Source organism: Protomyctophum bolini, assembly GCF_963924005.1.
Source record: "Protomyctophum bolini genome assembly, chromosome: 6".
Lineage (NCBI taxonomy): Eukaryota > Metazoa > Chordata > Actinopteri > Myctophiformes > Myctophidae > Protomyctophum > Protomyctophum bolini.
In genome coordinates, this window is record NC_137867.1 from 39133127 (window position 1) to 39149326 (window position 16200).

The 16200-nt window shown below is 43.0% G+C and overlaps 1 protein-coding gene across 3 annotated transcripts; it reads left to right on the forward strand.

Annotated features, from left to right (window-relative positions):
• Positions 1-25: 25 nt before the first annotated feature.
• LOC308317752 (uncharacterized protein) lies at positions 26-11824 on the forward strand. 3 transcript variants are annotated; one of them, XM_080767032.1, is made up of 6 exons: positions 26-157; positions 812-1239; positions 2935-3085; positions 6069-6167; positions 6749-6839; positions 11036-11824. In XM_080767032.1, the coding sequence occupies exons 1-6, from the start codon at positions 109-111 to the stop codon at positions 11232-11234; spliced, it is 1017 nt and encodes a 338-aa protein (XP_080623158.1). In that variant the 5' UTR covers positions 26-108; the 3' UTR covers positions 11235-11824. The 3 variants fall into 3 exon arrangements, with proteins under 3 accessions (XP_080623158.1, XP_080623159.1, XP_080623160.1); XM_080767033.1 differs by having other exon boundaries at positions 11039-11824; XM_080767034.1 differs by having other exon boundaries at positions 2938-3085.
• Positions 11825-16200: the final 4376 nt, after the last annotated feature.

Here is a 16200-nt window from a genome sequence, read left to right on the forward strand (position 1 = left end):
TGCAGAGCTCTACCAAACTTGAACTGTAGACTCAAGTGTAACTGTTTGCTGGATTAGAGAGAGACAACAAACTGTCTGCATGTCATCATCTGTATTATCATCATCGTCATGTGGAAAAGACTGCTGCTGGGTCTCTGCATTATGGCTGTCGCTGATGGTAAGTTGGTAACACTCTTTTTATAACTATGGTAGAGTTTGATTCCAACTTGTTGTAGCCTAAAGTTGTTAAAGTTACACGGAGTTCCATTTTCCTTGCGACGTCGCTGTAGCAACTGCATAAAACCGCACTGCATGGCACCATCGTTGCACTCCATGGGAACCTTGCCGATTTCATGATCTGCTTACACAACTTTTTGTAGCGTTTTTTTTAAATAATGCAGATATAGTTTTGAAATTGCAATCATTTCTGCAAGGAATCAATTAAGGATCAAACTTTGTTCGTTTTTCTTTTTTCTTTTGCAGGTGCATTCCGAGATTTCCGAAAGATGAGAATTTGAGAACTTGTCGATCGATTTAGCTGGTGTATATATACGTTCAACATCGAGATCACAGCGCATTTGTCTATATAAACTTATTGGATCATGTGACATTAAAAAATAAAATAAGAAATTAACCATCTTTTATAACAGTGGCGCCATGCATCAGCTTGCTGTAATATGTGTGCGTAATAAGTGTGCGTGCGTGTGTGTGCGCGTGTGGGTGTGTGACTGACTGTGCAGGCCGTTATAGGCCTACTTTCTTTTCTTTCTTTATTCATTTATAAGCTTCCCACTCACTCTGCAGTTACCGTTTTCCATTGCATTCCTCACAGAGGCATCTGGCTTCCTGATCAGAAACAAGCTGCTGGGCAAATGTCTGAAGGTCCACAGCGGAGGCAGGGTGGCACTGGACGAATGCAGCCAGGGGTCCCCCTTACAGGAGTGGCGATGGGTCACCCCCGGGGCTGCAGGGGGGAGGAGGAGCCACAACGGGCAGCAGCACGCCATCAGTAACCTGCACACAGGGGACTGTCTGACGGCACCGCGGGCAGAGTACGAGGGCGTCAGCCTGCAGGCCTGTGGCGAAGCTGAAGAGATTCCTCCTCCTCCCGGAGAAGAAGGAGAGGTATATATGGTGAGGGAGACGAGCCAAGCATGGACCTGCAACAAAAAGGGTCTTCTCAGCCTGTTGGGCAAGGGGCTGCACCTCAGTGCCACCCCACAATCCACCTTGGTGTTCCTCTCCAAGGACCATAAGCAGGTATGATTTATGAATACGATCATACTTGTGAGATACTGTATGGGGGAGCCATGCCTTTGGTTGCTTTGAATGCCAGCATCAGTGTTTTGTATTCTGTGCGGGCAGCGACCAGGAGCCAGTTGAGGGAGCGGAGAAGGGGGGAGACGTGTGAGAATTTTGGCTGGTTGAAGACCAAGCGAGCTGCAGCATTTTGGATCAGTTGGAGGGGCTTAAGTGCACATGCCGGTAGGCCAGTAAGGAGGAGTTATAATAGTCAAGTTTTCACAACTCCAGTCCAGTGTAGGGGTATACGTGCAACAGTTAAAACTGAATTGATTTAATCCAGTTGTTCTCAAACTTTTCTCATGTCAAGCAAGGACCCCCAAAAATGTTGCCAGCATGGACTCTCTTCTCAAAAAAATATTTTGTGACAGGGACTCCAGAACAATGTAATAAGTTAATCGCGTAATACTCAATCCCTATTTTGTGCATGTCGGTATGCTTCTGAATTAATCAAAAAGTTATTAAAAGTATAATCACTGGCCTGGGCCGTGGCTCAGCAGTACAGGCACCTTGGCCGGTAGCCCAAGACTGGCAGTGTGCCGCGGGTTCGACTCCCGATCCCAACAGCCTTTACTGCATGTCTTCCCCCCATCTCTCTCCCACATTTCCTGTCAGCCTACTGTCTGTCCCTCTATAGAAAATAAAGGTGAAAGCCGCAAAAAAAACACACAATCGCTAATACGATATATATAATTATATATATATATATATTGTTTTTTCCATTAACTCTAGCAGCTAGTTAACTGCACACAGACCTGTTCACCTAGATTGGAGGTCTGCAGGGAAACTGGAGTCGACCGCTACCGGAGGGAACAAAGGCACATCATAGAAAGCCCTTTTGTTTGTTTATTGTCAAACCACTTCACCCAGTGAATTTGGAAGTGAGGAAACGACAAAATGAGCAGACAAAATTGGAATTTTAACGCAATTGAAGCTTCTCTCTCCTAACTGGATGAAATTGGGCATGCATTTTTTTTCTACTGTATTAAAGATATAATAATAATATACAATGAATAATAATAATTACAAAATTATTAAATCTACTAGTTTTGATTAAGAAAGTAGAGTAAATAGGTCGCACATGAGGCATATTGTCGGTATCAGCCGAGAACGCGGGAGTCTATCCTCTTGGAGCACCATACCTACCAGGGGTACAGGCTTTAGTTTCGACATACTGTTGGTCCGACAACGACAACCTACCTCAAACCCTAACCATAACCACAAGCACGGAGCAGCGCATGTTCGCCAACCTTAATCCGGTCGCCAACCTTTGGGCGGGAACCCCTTTTGGTGTTAGCATTATGTTATGCTTTAGCTATTGAAAAATAGCAGATCTACAAGCTCATAGCGCACCACCGAGTGGCGCGCTACGAGATTGTAGGTCTGCTATTTTTTTTAAATCGAAGAACGACTGACATAGAAACATAGCTTTTTCAGAAAACTAAACATTTTTAGAATCCGATCTCAGGTCAAAATGGGTTAACGCATGTTCGCCAACCTTGATCCGATCGTTTTCCGCATGTCGGTCCTATAGTATGTCGGATAAGTGTGCGTACCCCCCCTACCAGTACTTAACCGTCCGCACTAGTTGGGCAACCGTTTCACCACTACAGTATGATTAACTAAATAAGCCCACACTCTGCCCCTAAAAAGCAGGGCAGTCGGTGGAGGACACTGGACAACCAGACTGTGTGCAGTGAAAGAGACAGCCATCACCCTCATGGCCGCATGGACCCAGCACTGAACCCTGCCTCTGTACCTAGTGCCATGTCCATGTCCAACTCCCATCAACAGCCTCAACCAAGTAAGTAAGACAGCCAAGGTCCAATGATATTGATATTCCTTTTCTCACATAAAAGTCTTATCTTAGTTGACTGCTTCCCCCAGGGGTCTATACTCTATAGAGCGTCACAGTCCTGCCCCCAAGAAATCGCCGTTCATTTTCCTCATAGGCCTTTCTTAAAGTATTTATTTAAAGACGGTTACGCCGCAGACAAAGCCAACTCGGATCGTTACAAATCATGACAATGAACACAATGTTTTGGGCCGATCAAATCATTTATAAGAAGAAAAACAAAACAAATAGTGTTGTCTCCTGCCTTTATTTTCTGGAAAATGAACGGCGATTTATTTTCCGGGTCTCTCGAGGGGGCGGGACTGCGACGCTCTATAGCAGTGGTTCTCCACTGTGGGCCACATCGCATGATTTTGGGGTGTCCCCAGATTACAGCAAAGTGACAATTTAAACTGCCACACACAAAAAAGTAAGAAAAGAGAAATAAAGGCCATTTCTGCATCACAAGTTAATTGCCTAATCAACTATACTATAAAAACTGGTCAAACATCAGAAAGAGGCAAAATTTACAAGCTTGCTATTTTCAGAATATTTATCTGTGGAACCGAGTCAACTCCTACAACTCCAATTGTTTGTCAGGGTAGGGGGTCCCCAGTTGACATATTATGATTATTTTGGCTCACGGCCTGAAAAGGTTGAGAACCACTGCTCTATAGTAGCCTACTAGCCCCCTACACCCCCATCTAAACCAAATCAACTTGGTTGTAGAGGGGGGAAATAGTTGATCTACACACAGCTTGTACATCTGCTATTTCATGTGAATATTGAAATCACAGATCTTTCATTTCTATGACATGTAGTCCAACACTCAAAAGAGGGGGCTCACAACTAACTAAAATGCTCCAATATAGAGCATATAAAGTCCTGACGTCACTCGTTCATCCCCTAGGACGGTCACGGAAGTCGTTTCTATATGGAGAATAACATTTGGTCAAATTGTCCCAGCGCTATTGTCAGGGAGGTGGCTCTGTATCGGTTACGATTGTAAGTCACTCATATTTGTTGGTCTGTTTCTGACAAAAACATAAAGTTCTGGTCACGGCGGTGGTGTTAGTGTTTCCTCCCCATCAGTCGATACTTCATATCCATGAGTCAAACCGCCCGGATCATTCGTTTATTCTTGGAACACGCAATATTAAACACTGTTGTTTCATGTTTTGTTCACGACAGAAATCATACCATTTCATGATTTGTGACAGCCCTACTGCTGTGAATAAAATTTGAGCATTTTAAAACTAAAGTGACTTTAGCTCCCATCTAGTTTTGCATGTATTCTCAGTGCCAACTCCGGCTAATTCTACACCCACTTCCTCTATTTCCTATACGACTTAATGTTTATTTTCATTGGCTCCATTTTGTGATGCTAGTCGCATATAGACGATTGTGTTTCCCATCGGGGCTGCAGATTGGGTTAGAATGATGCACGCTCTCAGGCTGAGGGTGGGCTGGATCTCATTTAGTTAAGAGCTTTTCATACCAATCAATATAAACCCACTGCCCTCATCTGGAGGGGGAGGGGGGGGGGGGGGTAGCATGACTCAGCATGATACATGAAACCATCTCTCAACTGATTTGTGAAATGGTTTATGTATTATTTATACTAAAATTGATAAGATATCCCTCTCTCTTTTTCGCTCTGGTCTCCGTCTCCCTCCATTAAAACATGTTTATTGACTAACCCTATACTATTCCAGCCACTGAGTTCTTTATCTGATGATAATTAACCACATGAATTGAAAAGTATATTCTGATGCATCAAAACATAATAAATATTGATATAATAATAACATATACTGTAACCGAGATTCTCCTAAATTTGTAGGTAACCGTCAGATTCCCTATTTGGGGAGGCCTTATAGACGCCTTATCAGACGACGTCACACTGATAAGCAACAGCATGCGTGCGCATAACGGCAGCAGAAGAACACCACCTCTCATAAGATGCAATGGAAAAGTTCTAACTGTACTCTGCGTGTAAAAAATGCCCCATCAAACTTTCAGATGCTGTTTTTATCCTAGTGTGGAGGAAGAATGATTGGGATTTTTATAGTGATCTCTCGCCCCTTGAAATATATAATCCATTGGTTTCTGTTGTGTGTGAACAATAATAGCAATTCAAAACGGTTGTCCTCAAAACCACACCTCCAGTCGCTGTCATAAGAACGGGAGGTGCGCTCATGATAACGGCAGGAGAGCCTGGTTGTCCATGCCTGCACGCGCACCTGCAGCCCATCAAGTATAATTTATGATTATAATTTCGATTACATTTTTTTCGATTTAAATTTCAAACATCGAAGTATATCAAAATGAAAACAGCAACATTGTATCGTATACAATCGCAATGCAAATAATCAGTATTGAATCGTTTTGCTATGCAAATAATCGATTGTATCAATACTACATTTTTGTGCGTAGTATTTAGCAATTTTTAGAAGAAAAAGAAAGTGGTTTAATTACTTTGTTTAAAATAATGTCAATGTACTTTAAATAATTACTGTATCGATTTAAAATCATTGAATCGTATCGGATCGCCATAATGAACCAATATTGTCCATGTATCGTATTGTAAACCATGTATCGTGATACGTACCGTATTGCTATTAAAATGTATGGTTACACCCCTAGTAACCGAATGCCTGCCCCAAAACACACTTGCCCCCTTTTTTGCGGATCACTCACCCCCAGTGGTTCTTGCATTCTTGTATTTTTTTTACTGAGGTTAAGGTTAGAAATAGGTTTAGGTTAGGCAGCATAGCTTTACTGAGGTTAAGTTTAGGAATAAGGTTAGGTTCAGGCATATAGTTTTACTGAGGTTAAGTTTAGGAATACCGAGTCCGTTCCGAGGTCGCCGGATTTGACCTGGGGTGAGCATGTTTTTGGCTCGAGCTTTCTTGTATTCATTGAAATGTCTGTGTTTTTATTTCACGTCCAGTTGAAGGTGTTATGGACTCTGTCACAGAGTGGTCTCCTTTAAACCACAATACAACATCTTCAGATGATCCCACTATGGTGTTCTTCACCATGGACTACGGTGAGTTTTAGTTGTCGTGCAGTCGCGCTGCATTCAAGATGTAACAAATTATTTGGTCAAAAAGGTTAGGGGTTAGGTAATTAGTAGGAACTGATTTTTCTTAAGATATTTTTTTTTTCCTTTATTGATAATGGGAGAGAGATGGGGGGTGAAGACACAGCACAGTGCATACATGTATGTACAGCTCCATCACCACTAGGGGGAGCTAAACATTAAGGAACAGAGAAGGAATGTTTTAGTGTGTGTGTGTGTGTGTGTGTGTGTGTGTGTGTGTGTGTGTGTGTGTGTGTGCACGCACATATACAGCATAGCCAGTGGAAACACATTTGCAAATTAAATGGGAGTGTTTCTGAAACGTTCACTGGTGCACTGGCATAGGTGATGTGAGAGAAATGATTATTTTTTTTCCTTTCAAAGATTAAGCAGAAATTTTTAATCGATAAGTCCAGGTATGCAAACTCTGAACTGATACATTAAGATGGTGTGGGAGTCTGTGAGATAGGTGGGGGTTATTCCTGAGTATAACGATCATTACAATATCCTGATGTGAAAGAAAATGTGTTGAACGTTCACACACACAGGAATGGGCTGGAAGATAACCATGCTGGTACTAAGCTCCTTGGCTCTAGTGCTGGGGACCGTGATACTTATCGTCAATGTTTATGCTAACAGGTGAGAACACACACACACACACACACACACACACACACACACACACACACACACACACACACACACACACACACACACACACACACACACACACACACACACACACACACACACACACACACACCACACTTTATAAATGCCATTTTTACCCTAAACATAATAGTCCATCTACAAGCTCACTAGATCTTCTGTTTTCAGTATAAATCAGGCAACCCACCCCCCCCCCCCCCCCCCCCCCCCCGCTCCCCCTCCAAAGACAAAGACGTGCTTCTGTCCTGATGAACATCTACATAAACAACAGTGTAACAAAACCAAAACAGCCTGAGGGACTGTCTTACAGCACAGTGATGTAGTGGCTGATCACAGCCTGAGGGACTGTCTTACAGCACAGTGATGTAGTGGCTGATAGAGGGAGATGAGACTGAGCCACTTTAACTCTATATGCATCGGTAAGGCGTGAGTAGCCTCGATACCCAGGCTTTCAGCACACCTAAGCCGCAAAAAAAGAAAAATGCGTCCTCCAGGCTTCACTTCCTGGTTTTTAAGACAGCTGGTGGATGGAAAATAAAGTTTGCGCGCAAGTTGCAGCCACGCGCAAGCTTAATTTTCCATCCACCAGCTGTCTAAAAACCAGGAAGTGACACCTGCTCTAAGCTACATCTTGCATCTTCGCGGCGACGCTACTATGTGCCTACACTCTTAGACCTACATGCTCACAGTCACAACGCATCCATCAGCTATTTAAAAAAAATCTTGAAGAACACAAATCTTGTTCTCTCTATCGTGTGCATGCCTCCATGCCCATTGCTCTGTGCTCTGGCACCAATGTAGGCTTCTTTCACCACCTTCAATGTGCGTGCATTTTCTTTTCATTTACTTATATTGACGCCAATATAACCCCCTATAGCATCGCGCCACAAATTCTTTCTGGCGATTGGCTATGCCTGATCACGAGACTTGCGCGTCATGCAGTGTATTTCCGATTGGCTATTGGCTATGAAATGCATGTTGGGTTACAGGTGCATGCGGGGAAGGCAGACTGCCATTACCTAATTCTATGGGTCACAGTTCTTCGTGTAATGTCACCAATGTTATTTATTCATTTATATTTTTTTGCTCCTAGACGTGAGCGTGCCATCAGGCGCACGAAAATTCTAGTAGGAATGCAAGAATGCTCGCCCCAAAACACGCCCACCCCGGATCAAATCTGGCAACCTCGGAGCGGTCAGACCCACAAATCCGGAATGGTCGTGCCCACCAGGTATTTCTGGACAGCAGAACAGTCTCTGGGGTACCGAGACTAGGGGGGTGGCCGGGGTCCCTATTGGGACGTAACTCAAACGGCGATGAGTCGGTTGAAGTGGACTTCGCAACATTCAGCACGACAACTCGCTCGCCTGGTCTCACTCCGCGGTGCGTCTCGTGGTTAAAGTCCAATTTAGATGGCGCGCCTCCGTGTGTTTTGCATGATACTACTACTTCCTATCTTACAGTTTTTTCACGATTAACACACGTTTTTCAAAACAATAACGGCTTTCTCAAAACTGCACACACAACTGAAAACTTCACACACAAAATGCTAAACCCTGACACTCCTTTTGCATGATGACTCTTTATCGCCATCAAATCTCTGAACTGTTCCCAAAATGGAACATATTTTCGAATGACACACACACACATTGAGTACACACAACTAAGCCTTTGCTGCACACCAACAAGCATTAAAACACAACCGTAGAAATGGAACACACCATATGAATGACAATGACTCTGGAGAATGAGCCATTTCTCCTTTTGTACAAAGGCCTACTTTTTCATAGTCAAACAGCACACAAATATGCTTTTCTATATATTTTTTTCCTCCCCATTACTGTAACCCCCAAACACACACCTTTGATTGATTGAATTGTTTATTAGACAGAATGTATAAACAGCAACAGAGTACAGTCAAACACTCAGTCCAAAAGGGATAGTTCAAAAAAGAAAAGTCCTTGTGGTCTTGTTTCCATTTTGGCCCTTAAACACACATACCCACACCCCCACCCCCCTTCACAAAAAATAAGATTTAGGCATCATGCCTCCGGTTCTTGTCTAGCCAGATCGAGGGCCCGACAGGCCTCACTCACGTCGCCACAAGCCTCCTCCATGATCCGAATGTTTAGAGATTTGAATATTTGTGTGTTGTAGGTTGATGCTTTGAGATTTTACGTGAGAATTTGCTATGCAACAACCGGACATTGTGTGTAGTGTTTGGACATTGACATTGGTGTAATTGACATCAGAGTCTAGTGCAGATAAGGTGTGAAGTTGTAGCTTTTTGTGTGTTAACTGTTGGTGAAAAACTAATATTAGGGGTTGAGTGTGAGTGTGTTTTGGGGAAAGCGTTACAGTTACCTATGTTACTGTAGCATGCTGTCAAATAGAAGGCAAAACACACCACTTTGTCTCTTCTGTGGTACAGAGAATAGAGTCCCTCAAAGATCCAATTCCATTGGAGAAAAAAAAAGAAAATCTGTTGCATGCCGCAAACTAATGACCTCTGCAGACAGTGATTTATAAACAAAATATTAAAAACATTTCCCAAGACATCTCAACCATGAAGTGATGGTGCTTTAAATACAGCCCACAATTGCATGATAGTATGAAAATTATAATATAACTATGGACTATCATTTAATTATGGGCTGTATTTAAGACCGTCACTTTGTTACATTATGGTTGAGTTGTCAAGGTATTTGTGACCGAACGTTGACCTTCTTTAATAAATCATTTTAGAGTTGACAAGTGCGTGCTGGAATTTTTCTATGGAACTTAAGTTATATAGTGCCTTTACCCGAAGATGAAGAGTGCTATATTTTATCTCCTATGGTGCTTCCCTGTCATCTAGGAAGCACATTAGTATCATAGATGATAGATACCGACAGCTCCTGAAGTGACCGAAAATGCTGCTTGAAATTCTAATTACTAGGTCCTTACCCGTTCAAATATATGAACACCAAATGATGTACAGTGGGGGTACAGCGATGTAAAAGATCCTATTATTGATTTATGTATTTTGAGGTGTTATCAGTCTGGTGTGAGACTGGCACTTGCCCGTGGGGTGCATACGTTGATTAGACATCCAACCGTCCTACATAGTCCGGCAGCCGAGGTGGACGGGTGGGAAATTTGGTATATACTCCGGTAGTCAGGAATTGCTTTGGGCTCTGCGTTGATTAAACCACATGTGAAGGAAATTTGGGGTGGATTGGACATTCCGTTGGTGATTTGTGTCTTTTTTTGTAAAACAGGCCCCTCCCACTAACTTTGGACGCCGATTACAGCCGAACGATACGGACCATGGACATTCTGCCTGTGGTGTTGTAATCGGATAGGTCCAGAGATCATGTGTACCGTTTTTTGTGAGATCTGCACAAAAGCAGAGATATATATAATATATGGGGAGATGCGGCATGACCCAAGGAATCCAGGGAAAGTGGAATTTTACGACCTACGGTGCAAGAGTTAAAGTGGGCTGTTATAGTGTCACCATGAGGCCGACTGATGTAATTATTTATTACATTCATTTTAATAATTATTATGAACCTCCCCTCCAAGTGTTGTGACTGTAGCTCAGACGGTTTCTGAGAGAAAAATACTTGATGTGAGTTTGCGCATTTTCCCATGTAAGTGGATGGGTAAATTTGAATGCACTAATACGTTCATTAATAATCAATAATTTGTTAAAGTGAAAAAAGGGCTTCGTAATATTATTGTTAATGCCTGTGTGAAAAGTCAGAGCAATTGGTGCAGGCAGTGAGGAGCTACGACAGTGTTTCAGACACACAGACATTGTGTGAATTATAGTATGATGATATGATGATGATGATATTAAAGTTAAACTTCATCTGACAGCCAGCACTGGGTCTTATAATAACCAGTAAGACGCCCAGGCGTGCCATATATGGCCATATATGGTGGCGTGTCACGAGACGCCGCGTGACCATATATGGAGGCGTGACTGACAGGAGATGCCGGTTTTCATAGTAAATGCGACCTACGGTTGCAAATAATTATAACAATCTTATATGACATGCAGCTCAAAGCTATGCCAATACAGTACATATAAGTTCATAATAAGTAGCAAGTACAAATTAAGTAGCATAGCCAGGTTAAAACATTCTCTCTCCCTCCCCCTCTCCGTCCCCTCCCCCCAGTAGGAAGAAGGTGGTGTGTGTGTTGAAATCCTACACTCCCAGGGAGGAGGTGAGCCAGCCGGGGTCTCCCATCCCCAACGAAAGAGCCCCGCTGACCAAGCACGCCATGCGCCTTCCTCACTCCTCCCCTCCTTTACAACGAGGAGAGATCCTCATCCAGTGGAAAGATGGCACGGTTACCCCTCTCTACGAAGCTTAAGAGTCACACTGTTTTGTGTGCGTGATAGAGAGAGAAGAGCACGTGCATGTGGCTTTTCATGCACGTGCACAAGCATTTAGTGTGTGTGGACTGCCCCATGAATACTAATGGTAAAAGGAACAGACATACAGGGAATGTACTTAGTTATGCAGATGTCAAACAGCCTGGTTACCGGTAATCTGTAGGGCATTTTCAGTACGTCTGAACCATAGATGGAAAAGTATAGATAGGCCATAAGCGCCCTACTAATATGTTCACCGGCACCACGATACCAGATAATGAATGCATCTTCACATCAAACAAATACATGACAGATTGGATGGATTGATTACGACCTCTTCTACGTTTCACACGAAAGTCAGACAGAGTTGCTATTATCTAAACGTTGTATTTCTATGGTCTGGACTCTGGACATTGGGGAATGGAAAGAACAGCCACATGGTTAGTCTTAAGGTCTACACGACACCAGGAGCGTTTATTTCCTGCCGTTTGTGTCTTAGTGAGTACAGCCACACTGAACGAATGTTAGGCAGCGATAAAGTGATGTATTTATAATGGCAAATAAAATTATCCACATAGTTTTATATTGATATTAGCAGAAGATGTATTTTTGTATCGTTTATTTGCGTCGCTTCTGGGCTGTAAGGACCTTTTAAGCTCAATGTATACTACCGGTACATTGCGCGACAGTTTTGCTTGCCGACAAGAACTGATCTATAATCTGACGTTCTTGTCGGCATGCAAGCAACACCGAGTATGTATAAATTAGGCTTCAGCAGTGATGCTAAAATCCAGGCCGTGGTCAAGTCATGAAAACATTGTAGATCATACCAGGTTTTTCCCGTAAATGTCTGGAGAGCTCATGTACAGTATGTGGACCGCTGTTGGAGAGGTGTACTGTAGCCAGCCAGGTGGAGATGAAAGCTGTCTCAAGTCAACGCTGGCAGAAACATGAAGTGCAAAAAGCCCATAACAATGTACAAAAAAGAGAGATAGAAGAGAGCACTCTGAGAGAGTGCAGCTTGTACACAGGTGTTGGAGATGTGAGTGCCGGGTGGATAAGTTCAGCAGATTGAGTAATGGTCATGTGAATTGTAGAACTTCTCTGTTGCATGTGTAGAATTACCAATAACACATTTTAAAAGCTAAAACAAGCGATAGCCTAGGGCTTATAAGAGCACTTAGAAATGTATATGTTATTCCTTGGCATGAAGTGAGCTTAGGGGTGCTGTTCTGTGAACGGGGGATCCTGCTGTGAAGAAATTACTCGATCATGGCCTGCTATGGGATGTTTGCCTGAATTAAATAGATTGAAATAGGTTCTGTATGTTTTTCATAATGGTTATCAACTTCGAAGACAATGTTGGTGCCTTGCAATTTTGTGACATTATGTAGGCGTGCCACTGCAATAGAAGGTTGAGAACCACTCGAGTTATGTGATAGGTTGTTTGTCATCCGCCGTATATAGAGTATGTCAGACGTTTAAGAAACAAGGCTGCATGTACTGACTATAGGGTTGGGCCGTGTAATGGTAATATGGTAACCTGAGGGTGTTGAAAATGACCACGGTATCCATTTCAACACGGTTATGAAACAGTGATGCAATGAAAAGTCACAGAGTGTGTTCTCTTCCATTGAAGCTCGTTCTGAGTGATGTGAAAAGTTGAGCGCAGAAGGTTATACAGCCGGCACAGACCGTGGCCATATTGAGATCACTGGCAGAGAGTAATTTACTGAACACTGGATTGTGACATGTGCTACTACTACTATGTTCTTATGTGGCAGAACATTGACGAGTACCCTGATGCCAGTCTTGCCAGACAGGGTTGGCACGATGGGCAGCGACCATGTCAATAGGGTGTGGGTCCATGTGTCCTAACTTATTTGTTGGAGAATGTATTTTGTAGTTTTTTATTTTATGGCTAAACCAACCTAAAGGAAGGTAGAGGGAAATGTAATGTTAAATAACGTTGTGAGATTATCTCTGTTATAGGCCTATGCTAAATTAGTGTTATATCCTACATTTTGTGAAGGTATAGGTGAATTAGTGTGTAAAGTTTATTTCTATCAACAGGAGGTAATTCTGACATGTGCATTGAGGTGCAAATATGGTTCCCTCCAACCCAATGCAATTGTTTTTTACCCAAATTAGTAAAAGTGGTATGAAAACATGTATACCGGCCAACCCTAGGACACTGACCAAGTTATATTCTATTGTTTACAGGTATGTAATGCTGGTAAACAGAGCCATAATTTCAGAAAAATTGGTGGCAGAAAGAGTGACAACTCAAGGAAGAAAGTTAGCCCAGTGTTGACATCAGAGACACTGGGCTCACAGCTAAAATCAAAAATATCTAAAACCACATATTCCTCCTCCTCCTCCATCATTAACATGTATTTTTTTGTGTCCCTTTAAATGCGAACGCTATACGGGGTGGCACCTGCAAATGCAGCTGCCATCCCCCTCCTTTTGCCGGAAAATAATTTGATCATCTACATTCTTCACAGTATAATATTTATGTCACTGACATCGTATGACTAACGGACATTGTTGATCTTCAAGTTACCGTGTCATATTTACACATGTAATGAAGTTGTATACCATGTTTTAGAGCTGAATCAAAGTAGTTGTAGATGATGAACATGTCAGTGAGCTTACCGACCTACTATAACAAACTAATAAATGATAGAAATGAGCCAATTACATAACTTGAATTGCCTTTATTTTATTTTTTGGGCGGTACAGTACAAAAAACTGTACGTTTCTGATGACCTACACAGTAAATATATTTCACATGTATGCTGGGTCCAGGAATGTATTTTGTGTGTTAATTTCAGACTAGCGTTCTGCATCATTGACCTTTTTCCTGTGGTTTAGCGCAGTGGATTTCAAACATTTTGTCCCATGGTCCCCCAAATTGATATTGGAATCTTTTCAAACGGAATTTTTTGAAGTATTTTGTGCCATGGATCCCCATATAAGTGTCAACATAATTATACAATTTAGGCATTTAGCAGACGCTCTTAATCCAGAGCGATTTACATTAAGCAAGAACAAAAAAGCACCATACATCACATACAATTACATAAAAAGCATTTATCATGAAACACGCGTAAGCTAAGAACGTAACAGTGGAATATCATAGACATATAAACTATACATATATACCGGTACTATGATATTATGTACCATTATGTTATGGCTACATACAATGCAATTATAGTGCTGTCTACATAACATGCTATAAATCTGTATCAAATGCTATCTAAGTCTACAGAAATGCTATCTAAGGGGGTAGGGTAAGTGCTATGGGCCATGATGGAGTCTGAAAAGGTGGGTTTTCAGACTACGGCGGAAGATTGGGAGTGATGCTGCAGTTCTGACTGCAATGGGAAGTGCATTCCACAGTTTTGGAGCCAGAAGGGAGAAGAGTTTGGGACGTGTGGAGCGTTGTCCCGGCGTTTTTAGTGAGGGTATACTTCCAGCTTCCCTGCGTTGGCTGATCCGAGTGCACGGGAGGGTTTGTAGGGTTCAATCATACTTGCAAGATATGGGCGAGCCATACCTTTGGTTGCTTTGAATGCCAGAATCAGAATCAGAGAATTCTGTGCGGGCAGCGACCGGGAGCCAGTTGAGGGAGCAGAGCAGGGGGGAGACATGTGAGAATTTTGGCTGGTTGAAGACCAAGCGATCTGGGCCAGTTTTGAATTGCAGCCGTCCGTAGGTGCCCTTTGAGAGCGGATTTGAATGAGTCAAGGGATTCGCATGTCTTAATGACTGTTGGTAGGGCGTTCAACATGGTTTGCTGCACTCCCTCTGGTGTTGTGAGTGTGGACTTCATTAACATTAAGGAAGTATTTAGACAGGTACATGGGTATCTTGGTGGTGTATCGAATCTTGTGGACCAGACCCATTGCAAGATGCTGTACTCTGTCTTCGACCCTAAGCCATTTCAGTCTGTCAAAGTGGGCAGGGGTGAGGTGGGTTCGGGGGGAGTAGGAGCCTGACAAGTTTGTTTTGGAAGTCTGGAGCCTTGTTTTAAGGGCCTTTGAGGTGCTGTGGTACCAGGAGGTGGATGCATAGTCAAGAAACCTTGTATGAGGGCAGAGGGCAGACAGACAGAGGGACGGAAGGACATTGCTGGTTCTAGGAGTGACCACTCAAAAATAGCAGCTATAGATGGGGGGGGGGGGGGGGGGGGGGGGGGTTAGAAGGCATTTGTAGAATCTGCTTCAGGCCTTCTTAATGGGTTAAACTTTCCCTCATTTTTCTAGGGACCCCCTGGAACCCTCTCGAGGACCGTCTGGGGGGTGGGGTGGGGGGGCAGTGGTTTAACATTTTGTTCAAGAGGAAGGATGATAAAAGCACATGCATTTATTGTTGTGCTCACATGAGCCTGTAGCGAGGCAGTAGCAGCCACAGACATGTTGAGGTCGGACTTTGGCATTTCCCTGTGGCACGGAAACTTCTCAGCAGGAGGAGACTGATGTCTGGTCCGTTTACAGCAGAGAGCTCAGAGGGCCGTTTTCATGTTGTTGGCACGGGCATCGCCGGGCGGGGTGAATGTGATCCAACATATTGTCAGCACAACTGCGATTTGACACACATAGTATATTATATATATATATAAATATTTTTTTATTTAATGTTTTTTTTATAGAGGGACAGACAGTAGGCTGACAGGAAATGGGGGAGAGAGATGGGGGAGTGACATGCAGTAAAGGCTGTCGGGATCGGGAGTCGAGCCCGCGGAACAGTGCCATGCAGACTCGGACTACCGGCCAAGGTGCCTGGACCGCTGAGCCACGGCCCAGGCCACACATAGTATATTACGCAATGGCGGAAGAAGTGAAGAATTCTGTATAAGTGAAAGTATCGATACTGCAATGAAGAAATACAGAATTTACTTGAGTAAACGTATACTTCGGTACTTTATTAAAGTACCGAAGTAAAAGTATTATGTAG

What these genes read in the sequence shown, in the direction of transcription:
- LOC308317752 (XM_080767032.1), top strand. Translation starts at nt 109, where the DNA reads ATGTGGAAAAGACTGCTGCTGGGTCTCTGCATTATGGCTGTCGCTGAT. An exon ending in CCATCAACAGCCTCAACCAA is followed by an intron (nt 3,086 to 6,068) that starts GTAAGTAAGACA and finishes TTTCACGTCCAG; the next exon opens with TTGAAGGTGTTATGGACTCT. An exon ending in GTCAATGTTTATGCTAACAG is followed by an intron (nt 6,840 to 11,035) that starts GTGAGAACACAC and finishes CCCTCCCCCCAG; the next exon opens with TAGGAAGAAGGTGGTGTGTG.